General features: G+C 39.8%; 1 protein-coding gene across 2 annotated transcripts in view; it reads left to right on the forward strand.

Moving 5' to 3' along the window:
• Positions 1 to 4270: 4270 nt before the first annotated feature.
• GRB2 (growth factor receptor bound protein 2) overlaps positions 4271 to 18104 on the forward strand; it is a gene marked incomplete at its 5' end in the record, with an annotated part of 46592 nt that continues 32758 nt past the window's right edge. For both annotated transcript variants that reach the window (XM_082008234.1, XM_082008235.1), the window contains one exon: positions 4271 to 4348. In XM_082008234.1, the coding sequence (XP_081864360.1) occupies positions 4271 to 4348 (78 nt within the window). The remainder of the gene's footprint in view (positions 4349 to 18104) is intronic.

Consider the following 18104-nt stretch of genomic DNA (forward strand, 5'->3'; position numbering starts at 1 on the left):
GTTTTAAGTATTTCATAATACTTAAAAGCTTGTAACATTTAGAGCCATTTTATACAGTTTAAAATAAGAAAAAAATAGTAGCAATAAATAAATTTTGGCAGAGGTCAGGTTTTCTATTACTTGATAAAATTATTTGATCCGATAACTATTTTCTGTGCTTTGTGCTGTAGTTTAGTTTTGTAAGTGGTATCTCGAGTTGTTCTCTGACAAGATATGCTTAAAGAAGTTGAAATGTATTAAGCTAGTAGAGCATGAGTATCATTTATGACCCTGAATGTTCTGGTTTTTATATATTGATAATTTAATTTATTTTTTACCTTATTTGTTTATTATGTTATACTTCCTTATTTGGCTAATTTGAATTAGTGCTCTGCCCTTCTGCTTTTTTCTTCCTATTCTTTTGTCTAAAGTCTGACACTTAACATTTCTGCATGTCTTCCAGATGATGTATCCACACATTTTTCTTTCCACCACCCTCAGTAGCATGTTGTCCTGTAACAGATGATGAAGCTTAGGATCTGATTCTTTGTAAAATCTTCCACTGAATGTATCTTCTTTCTTCCTTCACTTTGGCTTTTTCTAAACTGTCTGTTCATCTATTCCTGCCCGTATCACTTTCCAGAAGAACAGTAAAACAGTGGAAAGAGAACAATGAGAAAGCTCTCACTTGCTAGAAAAAATGCTGTTTGTAAGAGCAGTATAAAAAGCCTACCCTTGCCTGTGTGTTTTTTGAAATATGTGTTGAAAAGAATGTGAGAATTGTTTCCTGTTGGCTACAACAGGGAGGCTTGTATTTATAATTACTTATATTCCATCCTGAGCTGAAGCACTGTATTGCTAATAAGAATTTACTGTTAGCTGCATGTTATGCCTGTCTCCTCCTCCTCCTCTCCCCTTCCAGATTTTTTAAGAGCAAAAGACGTATCTTGCCCCAAATCACAGTGAGAGATGAAAAATATAAGGATATTCTGAGAAATCTTAGTAATTTTTCTGGTAAGATCATCTGATAATTCTTGTAATGTGTATTCATATTTTGACTGTTATTCATTTGTAACGACTTTATTCCATTTGAAGTCTGTGGAGCTGGGGTGCACTGTATTATCTGCAGTGTGTTCTGTTTCACTGCTGTCTGCCTCAAGCAAATACTTACAGCTGTTTTCTCAGTGGGCAGAGACCTAGCACAAGCTACTTCCCCAGTAAACTTATTTTTTTCCCTTGTTGTGCAGTTGGTTTGTTTGTATTTTAATAATTATGTGGCTGACTGTCTAGAAGAGCTTATTTAATAAGATTAGTGAACAGCAAGTGCTTTCTAAGTGTCTTTAAGGGAACAGATGTTCTAAGTTTACCTTTTCTGACACTTGCTGTGTAAGTATCTTGGTTTAATATTTTTAAAGCTTTTCCCTAGTTTACGTGTAACTTTTTTGCCTAAACTTCAGCCGCTTTTGCCTAAAGTCATGATGGTTAAAGTTTTGTTCTACACTGCAGCTGTTGTTAGTATCGTTACCTAGAAACATAATCCCTTTATATGCTGGCAATATATATGATGGTGGTAGTAATATGAATGCATGTTTAAAGAAAATTGCATGATGCATCTCTTTCATCTTGAATTGTTCTGAAAAACTTCCCAATGTTGTACTCTTGCTACGCTCAGGGAAATGCCAGTATAGTTCTTGGAAATGCTGCATCAGTTTCTCTAAGAAAGTTGTGTATTAACTCCTTCAGTTAGAAAAAAAATTAAAATTCTTAGATGCTACTGCAGCAGTAGGTAGCAATACTTGTGTACGCCAAATAAAGGAACATTTACCAATTTGCAATAGTTTCTTTCTTTAAATCTGTCTTGAGCCTATAACGTATTCTTTAAGTTGTGCAATTTACTGTTACATTCTTAGATTTGGAACTTAGGGTTTCCTTAGCTGATACTGTTTGCATGCCTATACAATGGTACGTTTCTTCAAATGTAGCATTATGCTGTTTGAAACACCGAAATGTCGCTGCCAGTAATACTTACCATTTAAGAAGGAATAGAAACTGATGATGTTTACCATGAAACGTACAGGACATGTAGACAGTATGCTTGAAGAAATCTTTGTATTTTCCATTGCTTCATATGCAATCATTCATGTTTCTCCTTAATGTTGCTATAAGAGCAGAAAATTATAAATACCATCAGTTAAAAAACCCAAAGAGGCCAGGTTAGAAAGATGCGGAGGTGGGGAACCAAACCCAATAGAGGCTGGCAAGGGGAAAGTGTTCCTGGTGCAGGAAAGTTGTTGCTGTTTGTATGAGTATGCTAGTGTGATGTGGAGGACTGACATCAGAAAGACAAATGCTTTTTTGTCAGCACTGAAACTAAAATTGAGTATTTTAGAAGAATCAAAATGTAGTTAAGATGATACACTTCTTGGTTTTAATTATGTGTGTGGGTCAAAGCGTGGATCCAGTATGTTCGTTTCCAGCAGTTGCAGTAGCACAGGCAGATTGTTTGATTGTGATCTTTGTGGCTGTTGACAGCTTTGTCAGTCTTACTGGCATTTCCATAATGCTGTGTACGAGTACCAAAGAAAACCCCAAGCCCTGTCCACGTGGGGACTTCACTAAGCTGGTCTTTTTTTGATGAAGGTAAATCCTGTAAATGCCTCTTCTCATTCTGCCAGTTCCCTGGCATAGAAATCTTAGTTCAGATGTTTGCCTTGAGCTTCATTATTCTTCATGGGGAGCTGAAGGTTGGGCAAATAAGGGACTCATGGAATGTAAGTACATTAATTGCTGAACTGCATTTATATAAGGCAGGTTTTTCTCTGAAATGAGAAAATACTATTGCCATCTGCTGCCTTTGCATATAGCAGGGCTCTTTCTGGGCTGTAACCACAGAGACTGAATTAGCAGGTGCGTGGGTTAACTGGTGTTTGCCAGATCTCTTCTGTCTTGAATTGTCATTGACAAGTACCAGTTCTCTGCTGGTTTTTAACTTATAGACTATCTTACTTGACTTTTTTCCTAATCACTAACCTTCTCTGCTATCAAATGTAGCTGGAGTTAGATTAAGTCCTTCCTATTCTAACCTGAGATCAAGATACAAGACTTCTTGATGGTTTCAGAGTGTCTACATATGCCTTGCCAGGTTTGATGTCATTTCTTCTCCGGGCCTGTAAGAGATACTAAAACTTGCTGATTTCATGCTTGTGCTTATGAAGATTATTTTTTTAACATGTTCTGCTGCTCAAGATGCTGGAATTTCAGGATGGTCGCTTTTATGTTAGTGAGCCCAAACTTCTGTCTCTCTGTAATACTATCTTAGGACACTTTTTGATAAGCATTTCAATTCCAAGAAAGTCCTGTTACAGAGGACCGACAGAAGCATTCTCTGCCTTGTCTAACTTACTGTATTTAAATTGATGTAAGCTGTATGCATGGAAAAAACACAAATTGTTGGTGTAAGCTGCGTCTCCAGAGTGGTCTTTCCTAGTGCAGTGGCAGGGGGAGAGGGGTACATCGCCCTCCCACAGCCGCCTGTCTCCGTGGGCTGGAGGGGTTTAGCTTTGTGCCCTGCCAGCCGAGGTGCCCAGCCCCGCGCGCAGCCCTGCCGCTCGGTCCCGTGCGGCCCCGTCGGTGGGGCTGGCTCGCCGCCTCCTCCCCGTCTGTTCTATCTGGCTCTAATTAAACATGCGAGAAGCGGCTGGTTTCCCGTGAGAGGCGGTCCTGCTGCCAGGCGGGAGAGGGGAGGACCTGCCCGCCTGAGGCTAGGCAGCCGCCTCCCAGCGCCGGGCGGTGAAGTGGCGCCGGCGGCGGGCCCTGCCTCCCGGCTCCCCCGCGGGCAGCGGGGCGCTGCCGCCGCCCCGGGGCGAGGGCCGGCGGCTGCCGCCGGCCGGGCAGTTCCTCCTGGCGGGGCGGGCAGCTCCTCCTGGCGGGCCGGTGCCCGCCGCGGTGCCGCCTCCCGCCCCCGGGGCCGTCGGGGCGGCCATTGGCCGCGGGACGTGTCACTCGGGCGAGCCGGGCCTGGGCGAGCGGCGGCGGGAGGAAGCGGCGGCCGCGCCGCGCCGGGCGGAGGGAGCGGCTCTGGGCGCGGCCCCGGCCATCGATCCGTGCCACTTCCCCTAATGGCCCGTCTCTTCCTCCTCCTCCCCCTCCCCTAGGGCGGATCGTCCCCCGGCCTCTCTGTATGTGAAAGACGGGGCCGGCGTCTCGGACGGAGCCGGGCCGCGGGAGGAGCGGAGGCTTCGGGGAGCGCTTCCTTCGCAGCGCCCGCACCGCCGTGCGCGGCAGCCCCAGCATGGAAGCCATCGCCAAGTACGACTTCAAAGCCACCGCGGATGACGAGCTGAGCTTCAAACGGGGGGATATCCTTAAGGTAAGCAGAGGGTGAGGGCTCGGGAGTTACCCCTTTCGCCCTCGGCTTTTCAGCTTCTGTTGTCTCTTCCTGTTCGTCAGACCTGACCCTCTTTTGCGTCCCCAGCGAACGCCATCTCCTTTTGATAGGGTACCTCAAGATTTCCTCAATCCCAGTCTGACCTCTTTAAGAGCAGGACAGGCTGTTTCATTTCTGTGTTAAGCATGCATTCCAAAGTCTCTAATTTCTCTCTTCTGAGATTGGAATATTTGAAAACTCAGTCATAAACACAGTAGCAAATAAGCAGAAGTACAAGATAATTGCTACACTGAATTCCCTTCTACGAGAGGAAACCCCTTAAAGCAATCAAGATCAATTTGGTATTCCTTTCCTTTGCCTCCTGCCAAGGATTCCAATATCAGAGAACAATGATTAGATTATTTCTCAGTAGATAATCTTTTAGCATCAGGCTGTCAAATATTGGTGCAGAGTCTTATCTTCAGTCCTGGTGAATTGGAGTGATAAGCTTGTGGCTGAATATTTAATGGATGTGTGCAGATGTAAGTGGATGTTGGAGTGCATTAGAGGAGTTTTGGTCTGTAGTTCTTTCAATGTATCAAAGGCTTTTTAGGCTTCATCTTGGCTAAAGGAATTTGAAAAATATTTGAATTTCTAAAACTTTATTTTAAAAAACTGGACACACAGAGCAAGCCCAAAATTTTATTTTGTGGGGGAGTAAAATACAAAAATCCATACTGATTTGGCCTCAGTGAAGCATAGCTTTGAGCTTTGTTCCTTCCAAGTAATACGAACCATATTGCAGAATGTTTTAATGGAGTGTCATTCAGAGTCAGTGTTTCTCCATAAACGTGCAAGATGAGCTTTACCTTCCTAAAGTGATGTATTTAGTGTTAAAGTATTTTAAGCTGCTTCTTTGTAAAATGCTTTGAGTAGAACCTGTTTTGAGAGGTGCCTATCCTGCAGATGTGAGACTGTAACTTTGTGTATGCTGACAAAACAAGTCCTGCAGACCTCAGTGGGATTACTCATCTTGCTCAAAAATTTTGCCAGGGATTTTTGGTTTCAACTACTATTTTACAATAAGTTGGAAAAAAAATACCTCTATGTGTAAACTTAACATGCGTCTTTTATAGATGATATTTCAATAACATAACTGTGGCTTTGTTAAAAGTGCAGTAATATTGTGGCCATCAGCAGATAAAGGTTGCAAAAATGTATCCTGCTTTGAGATTGTTAACTTTAAAAATAATTGCATCTGTATATATCCTACACATCCCTGGCCCGTAATTGGCCTAAAATGCCTGTTAGACCTGTACACCGCAACTCCAGGGTTTATGTAAATTACCAGAATATTTCCTTTTGCTGTTTTTAAACATTTGAGACTATCAGAATTTTAGAAGTCTTCTGTGATAACTTTGCATTTATTTTTCTTAACCTGACCTGTATTCTTCTATTTTGGATTACTACTAGCTACCATCAGCTTTTATAGTGTATTTGAAGTAGAGCACAGCTGAAATCAGCTTGTAGAAAATGTGGAACACAAAGGAAAAATTAAGTATAATGAAATACAGGTTTTTTTAAAGTGTATTCTTAATTATTTTTATCTAGTTTGGTATAGAAGTTTGCTGAAGTGCATGAAAAAGTCTTGTAAAATTTGCATTAATTTAAAAATATTTTCTTCTCTAAGAATTAAAGGAAAAATAACTTTTTTTTAGACTTTTAAAAGTTTAGTCTGTGCTAAAACTCTTATAACTGCTCACAGTGGCTAATAGTAAGATATTTTTGAGTCCTAGCCACTTGATGTTATCCCATAGGTACAAATTTTGTCACAATAATAGAAATATGGTGGTATGTATGCTGTTACACTACATTAATCATTGTCTTTTTCCTAGAATACAGAGGGATTTTCCTTCTCTACACAAAACCTAGGCTGAAGACTTCCTCAAAGCATTGATGAACAGTTCTTCAAACTGTATTTCCTTTCAGCTCACATTCTGAAAATACTTACAAATTTTACATATTTCCCTCATAGATGAGTAAACTGAGTCATAGAAATGGTAAATTGCTCAAGATTATCACTAAAGTTGGTGGAAACTCCAAGTGTTTCAAGAATCCTTCTTCAGCATATAGTTGAGATGAGTTCTGTGCAGCATGGTAAGGTTCACTGTCTAAAGCTGGCAAATTTCAGACAAATAAGCCAAAAAATTAAAATTGTTGCAGTTCACTACTCAAACTGACAAACTTCTGTGGCACTTTGTCATTTTGAAAGTCTGGTTCACTTCAAATGTGTTTCAGGTTGTGGAAATTAATTTCTATCAGACATGCCAGATCTGTTTTGTTAGTACTTCGCTCATGACTGAGAAATTGCCGCATATCCCATTCATGTGCCTCGTGTGATCTGTCTTATTGATCAGGTCAATCCTGTTGCCCTCAAATGAATTGGGAAGAGAAATACACTTGTACCATGTTGAATGCAACTGTGTGCTTCGCTCTTTAGATATCGCTTGCTGAGGCGCACACATAACTTGATGTGCAGTGAAGACTTCTTTAAATCTAGCAATTGGACACCTGTCTTGATGCACCTCCAGAAAGTCAAGTAGTATGATGGCAAAGGATTGTTTCATAGCAAAATATTATGCTTTGGCCATACTAAGGAAAGAACAAAATCTCTAACACTTTATTTCCCACTCCTTGGCAGTTCATGTTTCTCTTTGTGGGGAGAGAAGGCAAGATGCGCGCTGTCTGACTCTTAATTTCAGCAGATAACTTGCCTATGATGTCATGATGCCATTACTGCTGCATACCCACATATTCGGGACTTGACTGAATAGCATTTGAACTGTAGCCATTAAGCTGGTTGTTACTAATCTTGTGGCTGGTTTCCAAAAGTGAGTGAAGATAGTTGACCTTTGGCTTGCAATTGTAAAACAGCTGAGTGAAGAGGAAAAGTGCGTGACCTTTTTTTTTTTGTGGGCACTATATGGTAAAAGCTGCTTCTATGATTTTTGTAACCCTGGCAGTACGCTGGATCCCCTTACCCTTTTGCCTAGTGGTTCTATAGCAGTGTGTGGTATTGCCATTCAGGAAACGCAAACTGGCAGCTTTCTTTAAACTTCTAAAATACGTGAAGTAGTACTTGCTTAGCCTTTTCCAGAGAAAAGGAAAAGCTGCTGCTTCCTCCTTTGTCTTCTGATTACAGTACTGTGCTGCAGCTCTCAAGATCACTGTTCTTTTCATGTACAGGTGGTTGCTTCACAAAAACTTGGGGGTGACTGGCACCATATTGGGGGTGTGAAGGTAGCCTGTCCTGTTATTTAAAAAAGTAACAAAAGGAAACTGGGGGATTCCTACTTGAAATTTTGATTTACTGTTTTTCACTTTGAATAGTTGACAGTTGTCAAGAATGCTTTTTCAGTTTTTTTCCCTTTCACTTGCTGTATTTACTGAATTTGGGAGTAGTTAACTTCAGTCTCTGTCCATATTTGTTATTAAGGTTTTATGTCCCCCAAAACTATTGTGTTTCTAGCAGCTTCTGGTTTTGTTGGCCTTTGTGCTAACTGGCAAGTATCCAGACCTAAAGAGTGTTAATACTTGCTAGTGGTTTGGCAGGAGCTGGGGCGGGGAGAAGAAGAATAATCATTCTTTCTCTCATCATCATTTCTTTTTTCTATTACTCCTATACCAGATCTGAAGTGTACAGTTAATACCATGGTGCTCTGATAACCATTTCTGCATGGTTAATACAGAAGCGCTAAACATATTCATTAATATCTTGAATGTTAGAACTGTGTTTTTTCTTAAAAACTACAGACCGCTGCTCCATTTCCTCTTTCTCCTTCTGTTGTAGGATTGGGGCATAGCTGGAAAGTGATCTTTTGAAGAGCTGAATAAATTCTTGTTCCCAGTAGTTGTCAGCATAATTAATTCAGGGGCACTTACAGGTTTTTATGAGTAAAATTATTCAGGTGGTGTTTTAACTAGAGGGGCATCATCTTTAATTTGGGGGTTTTTGCTTTTGTGTGACACACAAACCAGCTTCCCTATATGCTAAAAGAAGGAATTCCTTCATAGATTTTTGATCACTTGACAGTTTTGTTCAATAAAGTCAAGATGTTTTTTTCTACTCTGATCATACACTTGACAGTCACCACAGGTTCTGTTTGTGTGATTGTTTGCCACCAGACTTTGTTTCTTTCTGTCAGCCTTTAAGAGGATTGAGTGTTTGCAAACAGTTGATGCTGAGATGGCATTTTCAGTTCCTGCATGCAAACCATTTTTCTGTGTCTGGATACAGTGAAACAGTTTTGAATAGAGGGAGGAGCATGATAAACAAGGGGAGCATGATCTCCATTCTCTTCTTCTTCATCCCTTGTCTTTTACCTCACCTGCATTGGCTGTTATGTTGTGATATCTGTGCTAGAGAACAGAAATTCATGGCTTGGTGAAGAGTGGTGCAAAGACTTTTCCTCTGTTTTGGGTGAAATTGTCTTCGCTCTCATCCTTCCTCTCCCTTCCTTACACACCTCCTTCATCTTTCCCCATTTTTTTGTAAGGGGATTGACTCAGTGTGGTCTTGATGATTTTAGTATGTGAGAAACCGTTTTCTGAGTTAATGATTTAGGCAAAGTGCAAGTGCTGTGTGTTTTATGGTGAAATAGGTCAAATATTAGAACAGGTTGCCCAGAGAAGTTGTGGAATCCCCATCCTTGGAGATACCTGGACAAGTCCCTCAGCACTGTGATCTAATTAGACTTGTTTTGAGCAGGAGGGTGGGTTGAGTGACTTGCAGAGGCCCTTCCAACCTACATTATTCTGTGACTTAACTGTGAGTGGCAACTCTGTTGCATGTGATAGTTGATTTGTAAAGGTGCGCTTAGGTCATGTTCCTTGGCTAGCGGCCTTGAATGAAGATGGTATTTGTCATCAGTATGTGATCAATATTGCAGCCTAAGAAGACAAAACTGTCAGAAAATTACAGAGACACATAAAGACACATGCAGTTATCTTAAATGAGGTTGATTGGCATCCTGGCAGTTGGAGATCTGTGTTAGAAAAAGACGCTGCTGGAAGAGGTTGCATTCTTCTGGTCTATTCAGTGCCTATGTTTTCAGTATGAACTTCTCAAATATTGTTCCTCTTAATGTATGATGGTAATCGGAAGGTGGGATGTGTTTTACTAGCCAACTTCTCTAGGCATTGGGGGGGAAGGGTTGTGGGAAGGAACTACCTAACCTCAACACCATGTGCGTGCCCAAAAAAGAAACGTTCTGTATTTTTAAAAGAGTGTGGACCTGCTTAGAGCAAGATTGCATTGCTGAAGCTGTGTCTATGCAGAAGCCATAAATATGGAGTATTGCCAGTTTGAAGGTATAAAGCAGTCTTTGCAAGCAAGGAGTAAGCACATTCCTCTTTAAAAATGGCATCTCTGTTTTTATTTAGTAGCTATTTGTGATGATTATTTAAACTTGTCACTGAAAGCAGAGAAAAATTAGCTCCTGTGAGCTGTGTGCTACCTAAAGCCTACTGGAGTTTCAAATGTCAAATGAGACGCTGATTAAAACTGGTGGTCAGCTCACCTAATTTTATTACATTGACTTAACAGATATTGCATTTTGTTTTAACCAAGGGAAATTATGCTAATTTGAAGCTCCAGCTGCCTTTTGCCAATTTAATGGAAGTGCTATTGTTACAGCTTCTCTGCGAGGTCCAGCTTTTGATATGACTGGTGTGATAGACTTCTGAAAGTGTTAGCATAGACGTATCAGCAAATCAAATTTTGGCTTGCTAAAGTATTTATCTGCTTTGTTCAACATGCATGTGAAACTGTAACCAATGTGATGCTTTTTTGTTTTTATTTACTGGCAACACAAAAATGTCCTCTTTCCTCTTTGGTTTAGTGACATTTCTCATGCGATAACTATCTGATGAGGGAATGACTGAGAATTTCAGATCAATAAAATCTGTTATTCTGGGGAACATCCCAGGTGTTAATGGACTAACTTTGATTTAGTTATTTTTAAATGAAAATAGTAAAAGCTTGATCACAGTTGAGGAAAGAAAAGAGGGATTATGACTGAGGCATGTATAGAGGACTGAGTGTGTCATAAGTGTACTATTCATAGTTTTCCAGTTTCTGTGCAGAGCCCTGCTTAACTGGGGAAGGAGGAGGGATCCTGTTTGTAGTGAAATTCAGGTTTTTATGATTTCTCGCTATTACCAATAAGGATCCAACTAAGCGAGGGGAGATAAGGAGTCCAATCTGTCTGTGTACAGCTCAGCCTAAGGTAAGCAGTGAACTATATGACCCCTTGATAAAATCTCTTGTGCTTTAAAGTTGCCAGTGGCTATATACCACGTGAAAAAATGGCGCTGGGCAAAACTAATTCCATTTCTTTTAAAATTAAAGAAAATTAAGCATTATTCCCTTCACAACACTGGAGCCAAAATTCTTATAATCTCACATTGAGCAAAAAGGGAATGTAATTCACTGAACATGATGAATTTTACAACATAAATCTAAACTGGAAGAACTACTATAGTTAATGTTACAACATTTTTACAATTGCTGTGAGACTGAACTGTTGTATTAATTTAAGGCTATTATACCAATGATGGCAGATTTCCACACTTAACTTGCTGGTTACCTCTGAATTAAGACTTTTGCTATATTATTAATAATTTTGTTTACATAGGCCTTGAAAGGTTTGAGAAATCAAAGCTAGTTCTAGAACCATAACGATAAACAACTTTAAAAAATCCAAACAAACACTCTTCCCCCCAGAAAAAAGCACATTTAAAGCCATCCACATAATGGGTATCGGCAAAAGATTTGGCAACATACATGAACCAGTTGAGATTAGTTTTGTTTGAGTTTTTCCTGCATGACTGTGTATGTAGATTCATTTCTTCTGGCCTGTGTTGTTGAATTGCAGAATGTCCTTTCCAGGTTTGACAGCAGAGTGTTGTTAAAGCAATAAGCAGGAATTGAGGGGAGTCTGTCATACCCTTTTGCACAGAGGATTACGGGTATGTCTGCGCTGTGTACTTAAGAGATGGGACTGTATTTTGTGTAGCTATATACAAGCTAACTTTCAGGTAGCTGGAGTAATGATTGCTGCATGGGATTCAATATGATTTACAAAACTTAACACAGGACTCTGTATGAATACTTAGCCTGTGCTTAGCTCTGTGTTACAGGGTGTGTGATGCATTAATGCCTGAGCTAGCTACTCTAGGGGTCTTAATTAGCAAGATGCGTAGCAAAGGATAAGCCTATTTCCCTTCTCTCCCCACTGCCCTCACTCCCTTCTTTCAGTGCTGGTGGGATAGGTGAAGGTGAAGCTGTGAGTTGTGAATGTAATGTTTAGGTAGAAAATTGACTCAGGAAATGCATTTGTTCTTCCTCTGATGCCTAATTTTAGGGACTTAGAAATGGAGTTTTTGTGTACTAATCCATTTCACTGGGGAACTAGTGAAAAGAGGCACTAAGTCTCAATGTTGTTTTTATTTTTTACCTTTATTTAGCATTTTGTTAGGAAAGCTGCCTTTGCTTTCTGTCATTTCCAGTTTTCTCTGAAAGTTCTGTTAAATACAAAATGCAAATGAGTAGGTGACTTGTACGTGTTCGGCCTTTCTATGCAGATCAAACTGATACTGCAGTAGTTTGATACAAAAGTTCTTATCTGCAAGCTTTATCCCACAGTGCTCTTTCATTTCCTTTGCTGGCTCTGCAGTGGCAGTTAATGTTATCTCCCAAGTTGGGCAAACATCAGAGACTAGAATATATGCAAGGAAATAAAAATGTGTTTTTTAGATGCTTTGGACCTTGGGAGAGAAAATAGGATAGGAGAATACTTTATATGTTGGTTGTTTTTTTTTTTCCATTATGTGCAGCGTGGGGAATGCTGTATAAAACTGGTCCTTTCTCTCAAATATCCATATCTTTGTAGGGGGAACAGCAGCACTGTCAATCTCAATCTGTGAAGCTTCAAGCTGCACTTTGTCACGTTCTAGGCTCATGCCCTGTTGCTGAGTATTTAAAGCACTGTATGAGTGGCACATGCCTTCAACTTTGAAGTCATCTTGTAACACCTCGTAAGAGTAGGTGTTCAAATGGAATAGAAAAATGGTTGTGAAGCAGACTGTCTGCGGTGGAGCCTGAACTTGTTCCCATGTCTTATATGCATGATTGGTGCCACCATCTGACAACTCAAGTGAGAATTGGTTTAACAAACTTAAGAATGTGTTTTTTTTCATGGTGACGCGCTAAACACAGGGCGTTGTACAGCTGAGCTCTAATAGAGCAAAATGTGAACTGACAGTCACTAAAACTGCTCATGGTAATTATTTTTAGGATATTTATTATATTCCTGAAACCCAGATGCTACTCTACAATACTTCCTGATTAGTTACTAGATGCATGTGAAATTTGCATTTTAAGTGGTTGTGTTCAAAATTTTCCTCAGTCTGTATTTCTCTCTTTACTAAAAGAATAGTGTTTTTCTCTAGGTGCTAAGTAAAAGCCCATTTAAAAAATGTCTTCAATGTCTTGATGAGCCTAAGTGGCTTTTTTTTTTTCCCCCTTTAAGGGGTGATTGCTCACATGAGTTTATGTATCAGAGCTTAGATCCTTTTGTCTCCAATTGTTTGAGGTTGTGGAAGCAGATAGATAATCCTGTTACTGAAGACTCATCAAATGAGTTGTGTTTTTAATCCCATGGGGGCATGTCAGGATGGTGACTGGAATAGGCAAAAGTTAGGACAGCTATTTTTGTCTAGGAAGTAGATTGTCAGCCTCTGTAGAGTAATTAATTTATAATTGTGATGTTCAAACGTTACTGACTTTTATAAATAAACTATAGAAAGAGAATACTTAATGGAATAGATTTATTCTGCTTGTACCTGCTGAATTTAGTTTCTTTGCATGCGTTCATGTTAACATGCACACTTTGTTGTGAACTGCGTGTTGGCTCCACTGCAGCTGGACCTCATGCAGAGAGCAGAAAGCATTTTTTTTTTTTTTCAGTTCAGCTGAACTGTAATTATAATGTTACTCTCTAAAACCTCTTATTTAAATAATTTGTCTCTGGAATTCATGCTTTCTGCATTGAGCCAACCTACTTCTTGCTCTAGCTTGTACTAAAACCCTACAGGTTTACATGTGGAGGGGGGAAAAAAAAAAAAAGTGCTGCTGTTATGCAAAATTGTTTCCCTTGGGAGGAAAGGGGGGGAATTCTTCATGAGTTATGTATGAGCCAGCAGGTTCCACTAATCATAGCAGATCTGCTAGTGCAGAAGACTTGTGGTCTAAGCTAGTCAGCCCTCTGGTTTGTGAGAAATTGGCACAAAATTTTAAACCATGCAACTCTTGCTGAGCTTGAGTAGGTTTCTCCATTATAAATCCTTATGTGCAGATATAATAGAAATTTTGAGTATTCTTCTGTTACCTATACTTCTTTAGCATAAATACTAAAGTGATACTTTATCCATTTGATCTGGCTTTTACTTTCTGCTGTTAACAGTAGATTATGGTCTGCTTGGAAAGAGCTATGCTTAGGTTCCAGGTTTAAGTAAATTTATTTCTGAATGCTAGGAAGGATTTTAAGCTGCAGAAGTGTGCATCTTTTGCTAGCTCCTCTGGAAAATCTGCCACTTCTACTTAAGAGGTATTTCCCTGAGCTGTGTAGTTCAGGACTTGTGCTCTAATCTTTACTACTACTGGGGGCATAACTAACCAGGAAAAATTCCCAAATTCTTTGGAGGGAAGGCAAACAAGTGCTCAAAGTGTGTCCTACAGTTGCAGAGGAAGGGAAGAAACAAATGCAAGGAGGAAAATGAGGAGGAAGTGGCAGCCATAATGGAGACAAGTATAAGGAAAACTTTTAAATTTGGCATTTAAAATGTTGTTTTTCACAACTTTGCCTTCAAACAGTGCTCCAGTTTTGGTGGGACGAATATCAGCTTGACAAATACAACTCGTTGAGGCAATATCAGGAAAACCTGTTGTGCATATGTTTCACAGCTAAATTTTACATTTCTGTAATGTTTTGCATGTCCTTGAAGAATACTTTGTCGACCTTTCCTTAGCCCTGGAAGTGATAAAGCATGGACTGGCAATTCAGGCTCTCTTCTGAACAGTGGAATGGAGGAAGCAGAAGTTACTTCTGCTTCCTCCTTGTCTTCACTTCTGTCCTTGTTTCTTAAAATACGTTTTGCACTGACGCCTCTACCCTACCTCTAATGAAACTATAATTTGTAAGAAGCTGATGTGCGGATTTGTCTGTTTTGACCGTTTGTACAGGGTTGCTTAAACTTTCTTCCAGCATCAAGCTGTCTTGACACTTCCTTACTCCTTAGTAGGAAGTGATACATTCCTCATATATTTTTTTTCCTGAAAAAGGCCTTTAGGTTAACGGTGTAACTTACTCTCTGTCAGGATGAGTAGATGAAGACAGTTGTGACTCTGCCTAGGAAGACCCAGATTGAAACTAACAACTCTCTTTACAGGGTCACAAAAAATAGAGATAACCAAAGTGATTATAGTTGACCCAGCTTTCCTGGCTTCCACCCCTTCCTTTACAGCTTGTTATGTCTGGAAATCTTGCAAGCTGTTACCTTCATTGAGTTTGTTTAGGTAATGTAAAAAGGAAGAGCATAGGTAAAAAGAGGCCTCTGGTGTTTCTATAAACTTTCTTGAGCTTTCTTTTCCTTGAAAAGCTTGTGTTTCATTCCACTCGTCTCTGTTTGGATTGCAAACATGTGCATGATGCTGCAGTAAGATTAGAGACACTGTTGATGCTATTTGCATTATGAGTAATAAGTTCCCCATGAAGCTTATTTGTTGAGCAGAAAAATTATTTTTAACTTTCAAAAAAGCTGAAGTTATTAAACATAAGGCAGTATGTTGATAAAACAGCCACTCTACAGTCTGGTCAGCTACTGAGATCTACCCATGGGTGGCTTATATGAGTTGCAGATTGGCATTCTGTGTCTGAGCTACCCCACAAGGGTTTAGTTCTAGACCCTTTTAAAGTCCTCACAAAGCAAATATGGCTATACCATTTTCTTAGTTTGCTTTGAATCTAACTGGGGTTAGCTGGTTTTGTTCAGGATTGCGAAAACTGGCCATACCTAGTCAAACTCTTGTAAAACCATCTGTGTCCCTCAGTCATGATCCCCAAAACTCCTAATTTACTAACTGCGGGGAGAGGATGCCTAATCCAAATGAATGGAGCTAGTTCTGGTGTCCTTATGCAGGGAACAAGTAACACTGCTGGAATATGCTTGGGTTTGGCAAGGTTTTTTGGCACTATCACAGTCAGATTTGAGCTGACCTTTTATGGTTGCCAACTACCTGTATTAGCTTTCTCCTACTCACTGTTCATTGCAACAGATAATACAAAGTTATACCTTTATAATGGATTATGCTTTAGACTTTCTTCTATGGAAGTAAATTCTACCCTTCATAATGTTAAAATGCTGTCCCTTAACATTCTGGGAGCAGTTCCCATTTGAAGTGAATTATATGCAATTTTCATTTGATTAAAAGTAATAGAAAACTCTTTACACATATAATGTTCCTCTATTCTTCTCTGAATATCTGTACTATTTGCCAATAGAGACTGGGCTAGATGGTCCTCTTTGGGGATATACTGGGCTGTGTTGTGTAAGACATTTGGCACTGGGCATCATCTTCCTTCTTGTTTAAGGTTTTGGCTTCCTATGGTCAAGCTTTAGTGACTTTCTCAGCTGGATGCTGTGTCTGGGCTATTGTGTTTTAGCAGCTGCTGATGGCCACATCTTCTGTGCATCTTTCTAAACCCATTTTGAGTCCATCTGTACATTATAGCATTAAATTCCCATAATGTAAACATGTACTATGTGGAAAAAAAAAAAAAAGGTATTGCCTTTGTTAGTTTGAAACAGGCTACCTGGGTCTGTTACTGACTTTTTTTTTTTCCTCTTCTGTCCCCCTCCCCTTGCAAGAGATGGTAGGAGAACATCCCTTCCTGTACTTCTCATAGGGCGAATAGATTTGCAAATCTTTTGCCTTTGTCACTTTCTCTCTGAGAAGGAAGTTGTTGAGTCTGATCTTCTATAGTACAAAACCCATTCCATACTTTAATTTATCCTTGTTCATTTCTCGACTTTTCTAGTTCGTTTTAGTGTTCTTTGAGATGGATGGAGTGGAGGTACTCAGAGTATTCAGGCGTTGACACAGAATAGATTTACAGTGTCAAAATATTTGTTTGGGTTCATTTTTTTTAATGGTATTAAGTAATGTTTCTAATGTGTTTTCAGATTAATACCCCCATGATTCCAGGACATTTGCTGAGGAGTAATAGTTTGTTAAAAGCCTATAGCTTCATATAGTTGTGGTTCTTTGGGGTTTTTGGTTGTGTTTTTCCTCATACGTGTTATTTTGCATATTGTATTTAATCTGACATTTATAATTTAGTTTTTTAAAGTTATCTGTGCAACTCACCAATTTTAAGGTTTGAGTACACTTAATAACTGTCTTGGCGAACTTCACCGCTTCACCCCTCTGTTGCCTTCTCAGATCACTTGTGAAGCTGTTGAACGGTACAGCTGCTCCAGGGATCCCTGTGGTACAGCCTCCCTCCACTGTGGACACTGACCCTTTGATTTCCGTGTTAACCTTAGATTAAGCCACAGGGGGAGGGGTCCTGGGTTGTTAATGAGTACGTTTGTGGAGACAAGTAGCTGAAAAAATGAGTTTTGTTTTTTTAGTGAAACAAGCCACGTAAAACTTAGAAAAGCCTGAGTCTTGGCCTTGCAACTATTCTAGTTTATCTCAATTAGTGTTTTATCTGTCTTCTGTATGGAGTTAGGTTTTTGGTCTCTCTTGCCACTGATCAAATGGAGATCTGAGGTGAAGACTGCTTTTTGCTTTTATAGCTTTGTCAGAAGAGACCAGCTTCCAAATAGCTTCTTGAAAGTAGAGTTAATTGTGTAGCTGTATTTTCAGGGAGGTTTTATGGCTGCATATTAGCAATATTGCTGCAAAACAGCAGGGACCAACTGGCATCTGTTGCGGTGCAAGATATGTATTCAATATCTTAGATAAGGCCTGGTCCTGGTTTGTGAGTATATTAGTGAGATGGCTTCCACATATTGCCGTCTTCCCAGAACTCCACTTTTGTGAAAGTACTTTAATGCATCCATGCTAATGCATTGTCTAAAAATCCCATTTTGTTGTGTAGGAATGATTGACCCCTGTTCAGGGCCCTGGGGGGAGGTTTTTTTTGTGGTCAAGGCATTGATCTCCTGATTGGAATCTCCCAGTAAGAGAGAGTTTTAGTGAGACTTTTACTGAGACTTACAATGGAGATATTGTGCTACTATAATATACTTTGGAGCTTAAAATTAGTCTGTGGTCAAATAATATACCCTAGGGTGTCAGTGACCTGCATTATGATATCCCTTGCAGGTTATTGCAATGGAGCCATAACGAGTTCTATTCTTGTTTTAATTTGTTCTTGACCTGGAACAGTTCTTCTAATTTGAGACACTAATTAGGAGATGGTTTTCTTTATCTCTGATCTTTTCCGTAAAGAATTTGGTGCCTCAGCTGTCTTGACTTTAGGATTCTGGAGCAAGTTACTGCTTTTGGCATTTAGTATCTGCATTTCTGCATTATTCATGTAAGGGCACTCTTTGATTTTCTCTTTTGCCCATAAGCCAAGAAGGCAGCAACATACTTTTCTTGTAGACATAGCTGGTGTTTCTAACAGTA

This window comes from Phaethon aethereus (genome assembly GCF_964289735.1).
Source record: "Phaethon aethereus genome assembly, chromosome: 18".
In the NCBI taxonomy this organism is placed as follows: Eukaryota; Metazoa; Chordata; class Aves; order Phaethontiformes; family Phaethontidae; genus Phaethon; species Phaethon aethereus.